Raw genomic sequence first — 18,874 nt, 5'->3', positions numbered from 1 at the left:
CCACAACACAAGATCACTAACAATTAATAATTAGGGGGGATGTGGGGGGGACCAGCCTCTCTTTCTACAGAAAGTGGAATATGAACACAACCAACCTCTCACATTATCCATTATGTGCAAGAACCAACCCGTGTTTGAGAGAATCCATACCAATCCTCAGTAATTATCGTTAAAGCTGCAAAATGATTTCCTTCCATAGGATCTGAAGAACTGAGAGATCATGCTGGAATAAATGTAGTCTTTAAGACCCCACCACGCTTCTGTTTTATTTTGCTACAACAGACTTAAAGAGACTCTCTTGAAACATCTTACACAGGGATGCTCAAGTGTGAGGAGATGCAACGTTAGCCGGGAAGTGTAGTTTAAAAAGATAGTGCTAAAGTCTTTGTGAATTTCACCTCAAAGACGGAGTCTGTGGAGATCACTCATCAGAGGATTTGTTAATTTCATCAGCAGCAAAAATGAAATTAACAAACCCTCTGAGGAGTGATCTCTGCCAACTCTGTCTATGAGGTGAAATTGACAGAGCCTTTGTCTCTGTCTTTTTAAACTATGCTTCCCAGCTAACATTGTGTCTCCCTCCACAATGAGTGTCCCTGTGTAAGATGTCTTGTGTAGAGAGACTCAACACAACTAGGTCCTTGAATCCTCCCTACCACTGAAAGGATTCAGAGGATGGGAATTTGAGGGAAAATTCCTCACTAGGTACATGTAATTTGGTCAAATTTCCTCCTCACACTTCAGCCTAAAGGGAGCCAGACAAGATTTCTTGCCTTATTTCAGCCACTCGGAATTTAGGGCTCACACACATGTTGTGCTCAGTCTGCCAAGATGAGGGAGGCATGCACGCACAACCCTAATCTTCAGATAGCTTGGGGAGCTTGAAAGGCAAGGCCTCTAGCTTGAGGGTTGTTAGTAGTTTGAAGAGGCTTGAGAGGCAAGGCCTCTAGTTTGAGAGCTGTAGGTGGTTTGAAGAGATTTTTCCTTCCCTACCTCTCTCTTTTAAGGTCTCAAGTGTCTGCAAACAGAATACTCACCTTTGAGGGAGTGATGTATATAAAAAAGCCCATTCCTCTCCTCAGGAACTGATGTGCTCTACCAGGAAGGATTGTTTCCCCTCACATTGGACAAGCCCTTCCCAAAGAACAATGACGGCCTATTCTGTCAAGTCCACCAGACTCAGAAAGAAGGACCACAAAACCTTCATCTCTCCATGCCTTCAGAAGGGGATGTCAAATGCTCTTTTCCCAGTCAGCCTAAGTTTTTCCAATTTGGGGGGTCTCAACTGTACCAATGTAAAAGGGACCTGATTTATTTAGGATATGTCTCAACCAAAAGTGTTAGACTCTTGGCAGGGGTGTGTGTGTGTGTGGACTGCCAGATGCAATTGTGCAAGGAACTCGGAAGCTACATTCCATTCCATACACCTCAGCATATTTTGAAAAAACTTCGGATCAAGGGAGAAGAAACCCCATTTACCTTAAAAAACGCAAACCACTTGTAGTTGTTCAACACAACCTCGAAGCCTTGATTGTAAATTATCGTGAAGAAGCCGCTGTTCCCTTCATCGTCTTGAGCCACGTCCAGCTTCTGCAGGTGAACCACAACTTTTTTCTCTATGGGCCCTGAAGAGAAAGAGGGAGGAAACGTTAGGTTTTCCACACATGAGCCTCAATGTTGTTATAACAAATGTGGGGCAGAACACAGCTAGGATATTAGCCTTTTCAGAAATGCTCCTTGCCCAGTGTTCCTTAGCTTACGTGTCATCTCCGAGGACAAGCCAAGCCTTCCCCATGAAGTTCCCTGCCAGTGGACACAGAGACAGCCACAAGCATAGATGGCTTTAAAAGGAGGTTAGATGATTTGTGGAGAGGCCCATCAATGGCTACTACCCATGGTAAGTAAAGGACACAGAGAAAGAGGCAGAAGAAGCTTTGAATACCAGAGCCAGGAGGCAATATCATGGGAGGGACTTGGCCTCTATCTCCTGGCTGGCAGCTGTGCGAAACAGGATGGTGGGCTAGATGGCGCACTGCCTGATTCAGCAGGGCTTTTCTTACATTCCCCCTCCCCCCCCTCCCCAGCCCAGGCTAAAGCAAGCAGTCCAGTTCTCTCTCCTAGCCACACAGCCACCATTTCTCCCTATCAAAGTCATAAACACCTCCAACTCAAATGGCAGTTTCACAAAATCACTCCCCTCTCATACTCCACCTCAAGTAAGAAGTAGCACTGATTGCCTCAATCAGGCATTTCGGTAGCATTTTTAGTGGTTGATGTCGAAATCCCCATTCCCCAATGCTTAGTAATCTACAGTTAAAAGGATCATGTGGCGGGTGATGAGAAAGCCCTCTGCTTGAGTTCCAAGAGAGCTACTGTCAGTCAGAGTAGACAACAATGGCCAAGATAGACCAATCACCCAACTCTGTATATTTAAGAAAAGATCCTTCAAGACTGAGGCCCATGCAACCCTTTTATCAAGGGGGTGGGTGGGAGAGATAAATAGATCTGTGCACCCTTATACATGCATTCTGGATCTTATCCATGGCCAATCCGTTCCCCTACCTTCACCCTAAAGGCAGGCCATGCAACAGCTCCAAACCAACTAAAGTTAGTCTCTCAAAGCCCCCTAAAATCACTTTGACATTAGCCGCAATTGAGGCTCTAATCGAGATTAAGCACAACTGGCTTTAAATGATTTGGGGCCAAATGGAAAGTTCTCTTTGTTATTTACTAATATAATTTATACCCTCCCCTTTCTCCCCAGTGGAGACCTAAAGCGGCTAACATTCTCCCTTTGTCCAATTTATCCACACAACAACTCTGCAAGGTAGACCAAAAGAGTGCGATTGGTCCAAGGTTACCCAGTAAACTTCCACAGCAGAGCAGAGATTTGAACATGGGTTTCCCAGATACTATTCCAGCATCACACCCTTAGTATAATGCAATTTGGCAATGCTATGGAATACCACCCCATCCAATAAAAACCAATCTAAATATATTCAGACCAGATCAGTTTCCACACGGCTTACCTGTACGCGGCATGTCCCGGTAAATCACGCAAAAAACACGGAAGATTGCGTTCCCTCACGTGAGATTTGTGCAACGTCGAGTGCCATCACGCAAATCTCACACGAGGAAACGCGATCTTTTGCGTTTTTTGCGCGATTTACCGGGACATGCTGCATACAGGTAAGCCGCGTGGAAACGGCCCTGGGAAATTACTACTTTACTGCTATATAAACCTATGGAACATCATTCCACCCATAAAAACTAATCTAAATAACAACTGGTATGTATTACCCAGTTTGGGGACATTACTATTATATCAACCAATTTTAAGTACAGATAGAATCATAAACCAGCATAGTGTAGCCTTCAGAATTTTGCGCTACGACTAAAAAGACATGGGTTCAAATCCTCCTCTACTAAGAATCTCATTAGGTGACTTTGGGCTTGCTACACTCTCTCTCAGCCAAACCTACCTTGCAGGGCTCTTGTGAAGATAGCCAGGGAGAACCTGGAACTCAGGGGAGGATAAAACAGATAAGATTTGGCACGCTAGCTATTTTTTAAATGTTCTGCCATTTCATATAGGAAGAAGACAGTATCATTCTTCTCCTTCAGACTTTGGCAGGCTTTTTTTTATCCCATAAGCATAGCCACCTACTTTGTAGAGCAAATAGATGGTAGTCAAATGGGAAGAGCATGCTAACTATTTTAACTGGCCAAATATTGTTAACCAACCACTTATCAGGTTGAAGTCAAACCTTGTTAAATATTCATTAAAGCCAAGGACAGCGGTTGCCTACTGGGCCCAGCTATATTTTGCTATTCTTCATGAATTAACTGCTGCCCAACTATTTTATTTGTGCTTCAGGGTTGTGAGGTAGGTTAGGCTGGGAGGAGTGGAGAATAACACGAGCTGCTCTCGATTCCCCAGTGTGGAAAAAGGCAAAAAATACACCCTTCACATGGTTTGTCACATTTATTTAAAAAAAAGTATCCAAACATCATTAAATATTCTAACCTGTTACACTTTTGAGATATAAATTCCATTGTTCCACAGTAACAGTCAGCATGCATCAAACCTGATGACAAAAGCATTTTTATGGATGGTCTAAGAAATCCTTAGAAATATTTCATAATCACCCGGTCAGCCTGCCCTGCTGCTTATTAGCTTAAGTTCCAGTGCCTCAACACAGGGTTTTTTTTTTTTAACATAAAAGTGCTGAGCAAATTCACGTGACACTCGCCAGGAAGGGGGATTTCATTGTTTTTGCTCTTTCTTGCGCAAGTTTCTGAACTTGTGATTACGAGGGTGGTGTATCATCTGAAGGGGGAGGAGGGAGTCATCCTTTTCTTCTCCCAAGAAAATATATATTTTTTAACGTTTGCATGCTTTATTTTCAATTTTTCCCCTACAGAGCAGAAGAGTAAGGAAGAGCTCAGAGCTGCACCAGAATTATGAAGACAAATGCTTCCTGCTAAACTAGTTCTCCATCCAACTGTGATAAGATACAAGACCTAAGAGATAACACAAAAGAATGCAAATGTTGGTAAAGTGGTCGCATTCAAGCAGTCTCCAGCTACAGACTCATTGTCTGCGAAGTTGTTATCAGGAACAATTGCCCAAATTTGCAGCAGGCCTTGCTTTGATGCACCGAAAGCCCTCAAGTGACTCTACAGCCATGCTGGCATGGGTTGCCAGCTTTTTTTGGGCACGGTGCCTACACTTCTTTCGCTCTCACAACTGCCCAGCATGTGCCCAGCTGGTGTTCCATGCTGGTTGTTCCCCAGTGTTGGTTGTTCCCCAGTGGTTCCATGCTGGTGTTCCCAGCATGGCGTAGCGGTTACATTAGAATCTGGGAGATCCAGATTCAAATCTCCGGACTGCCACAGAAGTTCACTGGGGGACCTTCGGCCGGCCACTCACGCTCAGCCTAACCTACATGACACAGGGCTGCCGTTGCAACTGGAAAGAAGAGAACAATGATATAAACTGCTTTTATTTTAGCATAAGCTTTCGAGAATCAAGTTCTCTTCGTCAGATGCCTGATATCAGGCATCTGACGAAGAGAACTTGATTCTCGAAAGCTTATGCTAAAATAAAATTGGTTAGTCTTAAAGGTGCTACTGGACTCTTTTTGATTTTGCTACCACAGACTAACACGGCTAACTTCTCTGCATCTATAAACTGCTTTGGATCCCCATTGGAGAGAAAAGCGGGGTATAAATCTGACAAGAAAAGCTACCTATTCCAGATCTAATAAGATTTGAGTCCCTGCGAGCCTGACTCTTGAAAGCTAACAGTCTGGAAACCTTTTTGGTCTTTTAAGATGTTACTGGATCCAAATCCTGATGTTCCGCTGTAGACCAACATGGCTACAGACCTAATAAGACACTACAATCTAGCACAACCGTCAACCTGCCAGGCTAAATGGAGGACTGAGCAAATGGCAAGATTAGCACAGGGGGTGGATCTTACCAGCATGCACCATTTAATACATAATACCATTTTATTCCTTGCACTTTTCAGGTCTTCAGCAGACCCAGAACTCAGCCTGAAATATATGCAGGAAAGAGTATGCAGAGTATCAGTTCCTGCAGAAACAAACTATCTACTCCAATGCTCTTGATATTTGGAACAAGGTTTCCCCATGACACCCAATGGCAGCAGCGGGAGAGGTTACCAGCTAGGCCTGGCCTAGCGTGCAGAGATTTCAGGAGGGCACCGAGGAGCCACAGGCAGGCTGTAATCTACACACAGCAGGAATCTGTGGTGCAAAGCACAAGGGGGAAAAATTCAGAAACATGCCAATAAGAAATCTTAATTGGAAGTAGATCCAGAGGAGTTCGCCGTGTTAGTCTGTAGTAGCAAAATCAAAAAGAGTCCAGTAGCACCGTTAAGACTAACCAATTTTATTGTAGCATAAGCTTTCGAGAATCACAGTTCTCTTCGTCAGATGCATGATCCAAACATGCATCTGACGAAGAAAACATGGATCATGCATCTGACGAAGAGAACTTGATTCTCGAAAGCTTATGCTACAATAAAATTGGTTAGTCTTAAAGGTGCTACTGGACTCTTTTTGATTTAATTGGAAGTAACACACTTCCAAGATTCATTGGGAGCCTCATCTCCTAAACTGGGGTTATCCTACAGCAAAGAAACACACTTTGCCTATTCTCAAGCGCTCAGGCCCTTTTCTCATGTTCAGGACTAGACAGGCCAGCTGATGGCCCAAGAAGCCCCCTTCTAGCCACAAGGCCCCAAGGCACTTTACGATACAGCAAAATGCTATAAAATGCTACGGTACAAAAAAAATCTGCATAAAAAACAGTGAGTCAATAAATACCATGAGGTCAGTAAAACACAATACTCCAGCCATGCCGCTCACCTGATTTTACTGCTTCAGGAGGCCTAATCTGCCTCTGCACTGAACCCATAGGAAAAATAAAAAGAGCCGGGGGCACTTTCGATATTAAGAGAATTTATCCAGTGTAAACTTTCCAAGTCAGTTTCAAGTAGGATGGTCTGCAGTAGAAGAGCAAGATTCCAGTCTAGTTGCATTTAAGAGCCCAATTCAAATCCTAGGTTATTAGCTTTCAAGAGCCAAAACTCTGAAAAAGGGAGCTTTGATTCTCAAATGCTCATACCCTGGAAATTGAGTTGGTCTCCAAGCAGCAACTGGACTCGAATCTTACTTTTTCAAATCAGAGCTCACTTCATCGGGTGATACCAATGTCCATCCATAGAGTCAAGACTGGAATCCAGTTGCACCTTAGAGACCAACTAAATTTCTAAGGTGCCGCTGGACTCTAATCTTGCTCTTTTGCTGTAGACCAACACAGCAACCCGCCTGAAACTATCCATAAAGTCAAAGCATTTACTTTCACAACGGATTACATTCTGGAATAAACTCAGTCTCCACTGTAACTTTGAGCTCCCGTTTTATTTGGGGTGGGGACAGCTATGGACTAAGATTACAAGAGTTATTCAGTCACCAGCCCCCTCGAACCCGACAGAGTAAAGCTAGCCTCAAATAAAGCCAGTTTCAGGGGCGAAGCTGCGTTGGTCTACAGCAGAAGAGCAAGATTCGAGTCCAGAGGCACCTTCGAGACCAACTAGATTCCCAAGGCTTCGACTCTCGAAAGCTTGGGAAACTAGTTGGTCCCGAAGGTGCCACTGGACTCGAACCTTGCTCGAATAAAGCACGCAGCCGTCCTGGAAATCTATTTGCCACGCATATAAACAGACACACGAGCTGGAAAAGGGATCCCTTGAAAGGCTAGGCGGAGCATTATTCCACCGCCAACTTTCCACTAAGGCAAGAGGGAAGGAGCAGAAAACTTCACACCGAGGAGCCGAGAGCTGAGCTAGCCAGGCACGCTGCGCCCCGTGGGCACTTACCGACTTGCGTGCAGTTGAGCCGGTTGTTGCGCTCGCCTTGGCCCCTGCCCACCTGGAACACCCAGGTGCCCTCCAGGTCTTCGAAGGTGCAGTTGGCCGGCGTGTCGGCCCAGCTCTGGCGGAGCAGCAGCAGCAGCAGAGCGGCCAAGGGCAGCGCCGATCGCGCCATGGCTGCGCGCAAAGACGCTCGGGGCCCGAAGCAGCGAAAGGGAAACCCGCCGGCAGCCCCGCTCGCCTTAAATCCGCAACCGGAACACACGGCTGGGAGAGACCCGCCCCGGGGCGTCACGTGTGGAAGCGAAGCGGGTTGGCTTCCTCTTCGGGCTGCGCCGTGTGCCCTGCTCTGACTCCGGGGCCGCCCATATGACTTCGGCCGGAGCGGTTTCCTAGGGTTGTTATCTCCCGGTTGGGAAATTTCGGGGGGGGGGGGGGTGGAGCCAGAGGAGGGTGTGGTTGGGGGGGGGTGTCATAGGTTTGCTCCCGGTTGGGAAATTCTTGGAGAATTGGGGATGGAATCCGGGGGAGGGACCTCAGAGGGGCACAGCCTATACAGTCCACTTTCCAAAGTTGTCATCTTCTCCAGGGGAACTGATCTCTGTGGTCCGGAGAGCAGCTGTAATTCCAGGCGATCTTCAGCCACCATCTGGGGGTTGGCAACTGTAGAGGGAAGGGTGTAAAGTTCCTTCTTCAAAGCGATCATTTTCTCCAGGGCAACTGATTTCTCTAGCCTGGAGTTTAGTTGTAATCTTGGAAGATCTCCAGCCGCCACCTGGAGGTTGGCAACCGCATGGCCTTCTGCGGGAGCGCCTAGATTGGATTTACTCCGCAGTCAGTCTCAGCTATTTCTAGAGGGCTTGTTCTGAACTGTAGCAGTTGGCTCGGATCCCATCCCCAGCTGCAATTTTAAAAGGTGGTTAATTTTTTAAAACTGCAATCCAAACGCTTACAAGGGAATAAGACCACAATGGACTTACTTCTGAACAACCATGTGTAGGATTGCCCTGGAAAGGTGCTGTAAGGCGTTCCTACGTGGTTGAGTATTGGCAGGGCAAGATTCCCTCGTGTCAAGGCCCTAAAGCAGTGGCAAGTTTAAGAGGCCCCATAGCATTGCCTTAAAAACCGTAATCTAGTAACTTTTAGGAATTGTTTTGTTTGAGAGGCCCCTTATAGTACAAGTAGTTTACTTAGTTTGTATATTAGTCAAGCTGTGTGAATTGTACTTTATCAGTCATTGGCTTTTCTTGTGTGGATGAGCTTATTGAGTAGCAAATGATTATTTATAGGGTTACAGTAAACTGCAGTATCCAAGGGCAGGGGAATGCAGCTCCGCTTCCTGTTTCCTGCAACAGTCTGGCTACATCCACACGTGATTGGAGAATGCATTCGCCCTCTAAAATGTCCTCTCTGCACAGATTAACAGAATGCAGAAGAGGGAAGCAGGCACAATAATAATAACAGTAACATTCAATTTATATACTGTCCTCCAGGACAACTTAATGCCCACTCAGAGCAGTTTACAAAGTGTTATTCTTATCCCCCACAACAATCACCCTGTGAAGTGGGTGGGGCTGAGAGAGCTCTGAGAGAGCTGTGACTGACCCACTGTCACCTAACTGGCTTCAAACGGAGGAGTGGGGAATCAAACCTGGCTGTCCAAATTAGAGTCCTGCCGTTCTTAACCGGTCCACCAGCATGCTGGCCCCACCACCACACAATCACCAGGTCCAAACGCATGAAGGGAAATGACCTTAATTAGGAATGCTGCTTTCTGAATAAGATTGCCAACATCCTGGATAAAAAATATCCCTTTGATAGAGGCCTGATGTGTGAAAATGGGCGGTTGAAGCGATTCATGGCACGGAGGTATCATCATCTGGTAAAAAAATCTTATTAAACCTCTTTTAAAGGGATAGGACTTTTTCCCCTTCCGGCTGCTGGCAACCCTACAGGTGAGATTGTATGCAACAGCCTGGTAGAGTGGTTATGGGATTAGATGAGGACTGGGAAGACCAGAATTCAGATTCCCATTCAGCCAAGAGTTCGCTGAGTGTCCTCAGATCAATTTCTCTCATTCTCAGCCTAGCCCTACCTCACAAGGTTGTTGCAAGTATATAGTAGAAGAGGGAAGAAAGGTGTGTGCTATCCTGAGCTTCTTGGCAGAAAGGTAAGTAAAAATGTGATACAGATCTACAGGGCTTTTTTTCTGGGAAAAGAAGAGGTGGAACTCTGGGTTGCCCTCGGAGAAAATGGTCCATGCTGCGAAGTGGCAATCTAAACTCCCCTCTGTCTGGAGATCAGGGGGCGGGGCCACCAGCCATGTGACTATTTTCAAGAGGTTCCGGAACTCCGTTCCACCGCGTTCCAGCTGAAAAAAAGCCCTGAAGATCTAGCAGAACATGTTTGTTACTCCTTGTGGTATCCTACCTGGGAATGCAGAGAGTTCCTCCATCTTAAACCTGCAGCACTTCAGATATTTTCTTGGGATTAAGCCCTGTTCAACAAGATGGGATGTACTTCTGAGAAGACCTGCTTAGGCTTGCTCCTTACAAAGCTTTCCTGCAACTTAAATGAGGCACCCATGGGCACCACAGCACCTGCCAACACCCTTCCTGGCGCTTGCCAAGTGTTTTTAGTGGGTGGGGGCCAGATGGGATTTTTACCCAGCAGGACTTCTGTTTGGATATGCAGACTTTTTAAAAGTTGCTTGGCAGCAGCTGCAGCCCCAACACAAGGCTCTTTCCTGCATGATGGAAAGTTAGCTGTGTGTACTCAAGAAAATATTTTAAAATAGTGTTAATTTTAAAAGGCATCCTGTTAAACAGAGCTTCTGCCTGCAATGTTGAGGAATTATGCATTAGTTAAGCATGATCTCACTCCCTGGAACTTGGGGTTGGTTCCACCTCCTGTGGCAGTCATTTTGCAATTGCGCCCACCACTCTGCGTCAGAATTCCAGAGGCCTCCACAGACTCAAAAAAGTCAGGGCTCCCTACATTACAGGAAAATTCCTTGGGCTAGAGGAAGGCTTCGAATACTTTACTTAGCGGTCTCGTAGACTACAGGCCCCTGTTTTATTTGGGATTTTTCTGATTACTGCATTTGCGCCCTTAACTTTATAAGTGAACAGAGCCACAGAAAAGGGTTGGGAAAATCGTGAAAAGTTTTGCTCCCCTAGCCCAGGCCTAAAGTTTGCAATTCATCTGCAGGAATTTCCAGGTGAAGCTTGTCAGGATGGGGAGCTGGGAGCTCAACCTTTTGATCTGCTTATCTGCAAATCAAAGTGTCCTAAAACTTTGATATTTCTGGTGCCTGCCTGATTTTCTGAGTAAACATGTAGGATGAGACGGTAAACTAGAGGTGTGGAATTTCAGTGGTGCCTACTTGTGTCCTCTTTACCTGGACGCTGCTAAATGTCAGGGAGGGGTGGCTACTGGGCAGCCATGTTGGCCGTTTTCCCTTCCTTTCTGGCTGCAGGCCATTTAAAGCTTGTGCATAGCTGAAGAGCCAAAGGGCTTGGCCTTTGACACTTAGCCCGTGGCTAACAGTTGTGGCTCTGTGTAAAGTGTGGTGATAGAACCAGCATCAACTTAGGATGTCCTTGTAGTTTATCATCCTGTTTCCGGGTGGCGTGGTGGTGGTTGAGTTGTATGTCTTTATTTAAATTGTGTTTTGTTTTGCTCACAGCATTTAATAAGATGCTCTGAGTCCCTGGGGTGGGGGGGGGTGGAGAAACAAACAAGCCTTGAGGCCTTTTCTCTGCACAGAAGAAATTTGAATAGATAGTGGTGTTGCATGAAACTCCAGAGAACTCCAAAGCTTTACATGCTGTTTGGTGTCAGTTTGGTGGTTCTTAATAAAAAGGTATCAGCTTTTGCTTTGGGATTCTGCCCCAGAACCTATTTCTCCTTGCAGATTTGGGTGTCTGGATGTGGTATTTTGCCACCAGTTGGGAATATCCCAATCCTTTCTGATGGGATCTGTTACCCTTTTTGATGGGGTTCTGTTTTTCTTTGTGCTCTGCAATGAACTGTGGCTGGAATGCTGAACCTTTTAGACTTTCTTCATAGTAATCTCTTCTCCCACAGCTGATAAGTAAACTGTATGTTGGCCCCTGGAACCTACTTAAAAGATTGCATAGTTGGGCCTTTAGCAGAGTTATATTGTTTGCAGTGAAAGCGTGATCATGGGTAATGTGAATTGGTTATGCTGGCTAGTGTGAGTGTAGGAGAGAAAATAACAAACCATACACTTGATTATTTTTTAGAAAGGAAATAAGAGTTCTTTATTGTATAAACTTCATATTCTGATAGGAAAGGAGGAGAGATAGATCCTATCTACCTATCTAATCTGACATGGATGGCAGGACAAGTCCTGCATCGACGGTTGTAAGATGGAGGGAAGGGAGAAGAAGTGTGTGACAAAGCCAGGAAGAGAAGGATGTCATGAGGAGCAAGTTCTGAGATTAGCAATTTTCACATCAAAGGCTAGAGGAGTAGACAGTAAATAGATGCCTTGACCTCTCTATCTTTCTATCTCTTTGGTTTGTCCCCTTCTGAAACCTGAGGAAAGGGACAGCGCTCAGTGCTCCTCTTCTAACAACTGCCCTGGTACTGTTACAGTATTGAACTGAGAACAGCACTCTGTGCAACTGCTGAAAAGGGTTTTCAGCGCATGAAAATTTATTCTGGGGCATCATACGTGGCTTTCCCCTCCTCCTCCTCCTTCTCACAACAACCCTGTGAAGTAGATTAGACTGAAAGAGTGTAGGCTTTTCCACACAGAGGCACTTTCCTACGGAAGCCTCCGTGTTTCTGTGCTTGTTGATGGCAGCAGAGCGGCCCTTGGGCTTCCGAATGAGGTGTTTCCCTGCCTCGTTCCCCACATTGGTCATTCCCCTGCCCCCCCTCCCTCACTCTGCCACTGGAGTAGGATTTTTTTAGCCAGTAATTGACATTGCAACATAGCACTATACCAGTATGTCTTTATGTCAATCACCAATTTTAAAAACTCAAAAAGGGTCCCCTCTGTCGGCATAGGGGGAGTGACCACTGTGGGATCTAGGGAAAGGACAGTGGGTGTTGTGTGGACCAGAATGGGAGAATCCAGCCTTACCGGGTCATGTGGCAGCCTTCCCAGTTTTGCTATGGTCTTCTCAAAACATTGTCACAAGGCAAAAATGGAAGAAAAGCTGAAGAAAATCTCATGGGTGCGTGAATGAACCCCAAAGCTCTGGGGAAAGTGGAGAAAACCCCTGCTTCCCAAAAGCAAACCTGGGGCAAATAACCTGTGTAGAAAAGCACTGTGGGTAGCCCACAGTCATCCTATGAGCTGCATAGCAGAGTGGGAGTTCGAACCCAGGCAGCCCTTGTCTTGGTCCAGGACGAACCACCACGCAGCATCGCCATGATTGGCAAAAGGAAGGAAGTGTGGAACTGTGCTGCTAAGAAGAGTTTGGAACATTGCTGGTACTGACTAAATAACAATAACAATAACATTCAATTTATATACCACCCTTTAGGACAACTTAACACCCACTCAGAGCATTTTACAAAGTGTGTTATTGTCACGACAATCACCCTATGAGGTGAGAGAGCTCTGAGAAGTTGTGACTGACCCAAGATTACTCAGCTGGCTTCAAGCGGAGGAGTGGGGAAGCAAACCCGGTTCTCCAGATTAGAATCCTGTTGTTGTTGTTGTTACCACCACTGCAGCAAGGGTCTTCACTGTATGACTGAAGGTAAGCTGGAACAGCCATTTTGTGGCTGAGTCTGCCTCCTGAGGCACGAGGCAGCCATTTTGTGGCTGCACCCACCACACTGTGTCAGAATGCCAAAGGTGTCCTCAGGCTCAAAAATGTTGGGGACCGCTGGACTTCAGTGTAAAATCAAATCCTGTGGCAGCAATAAATAAATAATTACAGCACAAAAAACCCCACTTGGAAACATCAATAAGAGCAGCAGCAGAAACTATAAATAAAGTTACAAACAGAGGAATTCTACATTTGCTTTCTTCTTTCAGACCATACTATGGATAAAGTGGCCATATTCTGCGCAGCTGCTAGAGTCTGTCGTTGCTCTGTATTAATTTAATGCATCATATGTACTTAGTATAATTTATGGAACATTTTAAATGTCACATTTCTATAATGTATTTACTTTTGTGCTGGCCCTTGACCATAAGAAACCATTCATTCTAAATGCAGTAGCAGTAATGTGTAAAGGGGCTCTCTGTAATTACCTATCATCTAAAAGCTTGGCAAGGTGAGATTGCCTTTGCCTGGCATCTCATTCTAGTGTAAAATTGCCAGACTGTTTGCCTGGCACACCTGGGAACTTTGGAGGCAGAGCAATGGGAAGAAATGACATCACACATCACTTTTGGGTGAAAACTAGTCTCCCACTATGTAAAACAGAACAGAAAATAAAAAGGAGTAACACTACAATTGCCAGTGTTATCATCAAAAGGAAGTGTGTATGTTTGAGCACCTGGACAGGATTTATATGTCAATACAGAGTCAACAAATAAAACTTTTAACATAACTATGAATAAACAAACAAAAACCCCTTCAGTGCAATGTAGCTGATACAATGTTCTGGTGTTTATTATTTAAGTATGCACTTCTGCAATGAGATTTGATTGCAGAGAATGATCAGTGATCCAAGATGTGCAAGAACTGGGACCCAGGCAGTGCTATTACATGCACAATGAACTTTGTATGAACAGAACAGTGCTATGTCTGCAATGCTCTGCACGCATCTCATTGTGTCTACCCCATTACTGCCATATGCAGCTATTTAATTCTGGCATGAGAAAAGTCCCATGTTGAAATTCCACCTCCTGTACAGCAGTGAAACGCACAAGCCCCTTGTCCTTCTTTATGTCTGATTGCTTGAACAATGGGTGCCCTCCATGGTTTTGTTAGAAAGGTGATTGTGATAAGAACGTTGCCATTTACCATAATGAATTATGCAATTCGCTTCTTGCCTGGTATATATTAAAGACACTCAAACAATGTTTTGTATTTGCAAAATACTTTAACATATATAATTAAATCTGGTCTTTTGTCTTTCTTATCATTTCAGGTAGAGTGTGTGTCACGTTAAATAACAAACAAGCACTTCTATGAACAAGGGATCAGTGGGTGGTATTCTACAGGGTGACCTCTAAGCAAAATAGCAATTAATGACTGAATGCCGTTAGGAGGAATTATTGTTTTTTTTTTTATTTAAAAAAATCTAGAAAACAATTGATCCCTTTTATTTCGCTGGGGTATGCAACTGTAAATTATTTGCTGGGCAATTTCTAAGCACATTTACTCAAACGTAATTCCCACTGAGTTCCATGGGGCTTACTCCCTAGTAAGAGTGCTTAAATTGGAGCATTGGTTTTCTATTTTCATCCTACCAGTTCTTTACTGGCTGCATCAACCTACTGGCAAATTGAGCTTTATATAAATGATATTTTTAAACTTGTCAATTTCTACCCATTTCCTTGAAACCTTGTCAGACCTAGCATACCATTTTCCCATCACATTTGATAGCTTGGGAAGAGGAAGGGGGTGATAGAGGAAGTTACATCTTTCTCTATTTTTCAGTTTTAATTGCCTGTCTTCTTAAATTGTCCAGAACAGCCTGATTGATTTTCATATTCTTACATGGTTTAAAACGGGGGTTCCACAGACACCCCTTCAATTTGTCTTTACGAATAAAAAATAGACCATATATGGACAGATAGCACAAGAAAACAAGTGTAGTATAGTGTTTAAAGTGTCAAATTAGGATCTGGGAGACCCAGGTTCGAATCCCTCCTCTGCTGTGAAATCTTGCTGGGTGACCTTGGGCTAGTCACACCCTCTCCGTCTAAACTATCTTACACGGTTGTGAGAATAAAATGGAGAAGAGGAGATGAAAAAGCACTTCAGGTCCTCACTGAGTAGACAAGCATAGGATAAATTAAATAAATAACCAGCTCTAGCATAGTGGTTTGGTTGGGTTGCAGATCAGTACTCTGCTGGTTTGAATACCTCTACCTCCATGAGCTCAACAGGTGGCCTTGGACAAGCCACTCCTTTCAGCCCCAGCTTCCTAGCTGTATTGTGGGGATGGTGCAGTTACTATTATTTATTCATACCCCATCTTTCTCCCCAATGGGACTCAACATGGCTTGCATCATTCTCTCTTCTATTTTATCCTCACAACAACCCTGTAAGGTAGATTGGGCTAAAAGAAGGTGACTAGCCCAGGGTCACCCAACAAGCTTCTGTGGCAGAGGCAGGATTCAAACCCGGGTCTTCAAGATCCTAGTCCAATAGTCTTAACCACAGCACCACATTGGCTGTCTATTATTGAACCTTATGTGTGTTCCATCCATTCCTCTTAATCCCTCTCTCCTTTCCGTCAAGGAGTTCAGGTCAACCTAGAAACAGAACCATAGAGTTGGACAGGGACGTACAGACCATCTAGTCCAACCCCCTGCCCAATGCAAGAAAAGCCTAAAGCATCCCCGACAAGTATTTGTCCAGCTACTCCTTTAGCCTGCCAGTGAGGGGGAACCCACCACATCCCAAGGCAGCCAATTCCACTGCTGAACAACTCTGAATGCAAAGAAGTTTTTCCTAATGTCCAGTTTAAACTCATTTTTCGAGTCTTATCCTCTGTTGCCAACAGGAACAGCTCCCTTCCCTAAGTGACAGCCTTTTAAATACTTAAAGAGCGCTATCACGTCTCCCCACAATCACCTCCAAACTGAACGTTCTCAAGTCCCTCAGTCTTTCCTTGTAGGGCTTTGTCTCCAGGCCCCTGAGCTTCCTGGTCGCTCTCCTCTGTACCCCTTCCAATTCGTTCACATCCTTTTTTGAAGTGAGGCCTCCAGAAATGCGCACAATACTTCCAAGTGGGGCCTGACCAATGAGGTATATAGCAGGACAATGACATCCTGTGATCTGGATGATATGCCTTTGTTGAACCTACACGGTTCTTCCCTATTTTATCCTTCCTCCAACAACCCTGCAAGGTAGACTGAGGGAGTGCGGCTGACCCAAGCCCATCCAGCAGACTTCATGGCTGAAGAGAAGTTTGAACTCAAAGCCTCTTGACTCGAAGCCCTGATCACTACTAGCATTCAGCTGCTTGGCTTTGGTGGGTTACGTCATACAGGCCCTTTCTATAAATATTCTCACATGTTCCATCTTTTCTGTCACACAGTCCTTGACTTCCCACATTTGCGAGGGCGGACAAATGGAAGCTGCTAAGAAGTACTCGTGGGCCACGTCGTCGGTGGTGGCTTTTGAGAGACAACCTCCTGGCTGTGGAAGGAATTGGCAAGAGGAGCTAAGCAACCATTCTCCCCCACATTACACCCACCACAGCTCCTCTGGAGCTCTCTCAAAAGCCATTGGCCTGCCAGCAGCTGCCACTATTACCCAGCAGTGAACCGGGACAGAGTTCTATTAAGCGAGTATTTTCTGCCTGTGTGGGTGGGCGCATGGAGGGCTGTGCCTCTTTCATTATTCTGACGCAGTGACAAGCTTCCTGAGAGCTGGATTAATTTCAGTTTATCCTTTGTACGTTCACAGGGGGATGAGGGAGGGAGGGAGGGAGGGAGTCCAAAAACAACATTGTTTTCCCCCAGCCTCTCAAATGGCTTCCCACCACTTTTGCTGTGGAGCAGATCTCAACAGGGTACTTGATCTAAGATTGTCTTTGGGGGAACAATGGGAAGAAAAGGTATTCTAAGGTTCAGGAGGACCAAAAAGAAAGCCCAAACATGGATATGATATTGTTGCAAGGAGAAAGCCGACAAAGTGACTTTGAGGAGCTGAGGAACTTTCAGGCATTAGGGCCCAGGAGATACATGCAACCATTTTTTCTATGAATGGGAAAGTTGAGATCAGACAGGAACAATAAGCAAAAAATAAGCAGGTAAAATAGACTGGGAAGTATAAAGACTGCATTTTGCATCTATGTGCCCATCTTCCAAGGAGCTCACAGTACTGTATTAAGGTTGCCCTGGCCAGGAAATAAAACGGCCTTTCCCTTTCATGAAGCTTTAATATGTGGAAATGAGCAGTTGAAGCAAAATACGGAGCTAAATAATACCACTTGCTAATTGCGGCAGATCTAACTGATATGAAAAGGGCCCAGTTTAAAAGCTAGCAACCCACATGGTTCCTTTCCTCCGTTTTATCCTCCAAACAACCCTGCATCTGAATGACACAGTGAATCTACTTGAGTTGTGTCTGGATGGAAGACCTCTTAGGGACAGGGCCATGCAGATGGGTTTGTGGGACTTCGGTGCTGGGATGCCTTCTGCTACCTCCTATAGAAATAAGGTTGCCAGGCACCCCGGAACCCAAAGCAGGGGATGGGATGGGGGGTTAGGGAGGACTCAGCTTTGCATGTGCATTCTGTCATTCCTGGCATGACAAGAAAGTCCTCAAGCATGCTGGAGTGCACTGTGGGGTTCCTGGGGCCATTCCCCTTGCCTTCCGCTGACCAGATGAGAGTTGGTGGAGTGGAGGCTGGGAGCAAGGGATCCCCCACCCTCACTGGGGACTAGTAACCCTATACAACAGCTCAGAGTAATGTGAATGATCCATCCCCCTCCACTAAGGTTGCCAGGTCTCCCAATATGGTGGAAGCCTCCCTCTGATAGCTGCTGGTCTCTGTGCCAGTACCTCGCTTCCAGGCACGCTCAGGAAGTGACAGTGGCTGGCTTTAGGAATGATCAGAAACTATGGTAAAACGATAGAGTTTCTGGTAATTCCTAGAGCGACCCTTTGTCGCTTCTGGGTACCACTGCCGATATCACATGCCCCTCCATGTATCTCCCCCCCCATCCTCCTGGTTGCCTGGCAACCCTACCCTCCACTTTACCTTCAAAACAATCCTGATGGTGTGACAAGGTACCATATTTACTCAAAAGGAAGGCCACCATGAATGTAAGACAACCTCCTTAAATGATTAGGCACTGCAAAAATGTTTACTGGACATAAGTATAACTTTTATGCGAATATAAGATGACCTCTAGTAATAGTCGTAGTAGCAGTAGTAGTAATAGTTCTCCTCTTCCTTTTTTTGATACCATACTTGGATAAAAACCTAGCCTTGACTTAGAATAAATACTGTAAAAGAAGCAGGGAGGGTGTTCCTTGGAGCCATTTCTCCTACCAAAGGATTGACCTCTGCTGCAAAGTGAACAAGGGCAGCGATGCTGCTAACTCCATGCGGAGGCCCCTTGCACAGCATGTGTCGGCATGAAGGAGGCGAGGGCAACCTCCGCCAACCTCCTCCTCTTCCAGCCTCCTCCCAGGACTCCAAAGATGCCCAGTCAGCTGCTTCCTTCTCCCTTGCCTTCTTGAAGAGTGCACAGGGTCAAAAAACCAGAAGCGTCATCATTTTTCTCGTAAGGCTGCACAACCAACTTAATGTATCATAATTCCTTCTCCCGCCGCCCACAACTCCCTG

At 45.4% G+C, this 18,874-nt stretch overlaps 1 protein-coding gene and 1 non-coding gene across 2 annotated transcripts in view; both read right to left on the bottom strand.

Moving 5' to 3' along the window:
• Positions 1-7,764, bottom strand: part of CTSC (cathepsin C) — a 38,435-nt gene extending 30,671 nt beyond the window's left edge. The window contains exons 1-2 of the mRNA XM_054973768.1: positions 7,412-7,764; positions 1,480-1,625 (exon numbers count right to left, since the gene is read on the bottom strand). Of these exons, the coding sequence (XP_054829743.1) occupies positions 1,480-1,625; positions 7,412-7,580 (315 nt within the window). The 5' untranslated portion in view covers positions 7,581-7,764. The remainder of the gene's footprint in view (positions 1-1,479; positions 1,626-7,411) is intronic.
• On the bottom strand, positions 3,568-3,702 carry LOC129326834 (small nucleolar RNA SNORA29). The gene has a single exon (XR_008596754.1). It is a non-coding gene; the product is annotated as a small nucleolar RNA SNORA29 (small nucleolar RNA).
• Positions 7,765-18,874: the final 11,110 nt, after the last annotated feature.

The sequence above is a fragment of the Eublepharis macularius genome, chromosome 3 (genome assembly GCF_028583425.1).
Source record: "Eublepharis macularius isolate TG4126 chromosome 3, MPM_Emac_v1.0, whole genome shotgun sequence".
Classification (NCBI taxonomy): Eukaryota; Metazoa; Chordata; class Lepidosauria; order Squamata; family Eublepharidae; genus Eublepharis; species Eublepharis macularius.
Note: the sequence above shows the minus strand (reverse complement) of the source record. Positions and strands in the feature narration are given on the sequence as shown.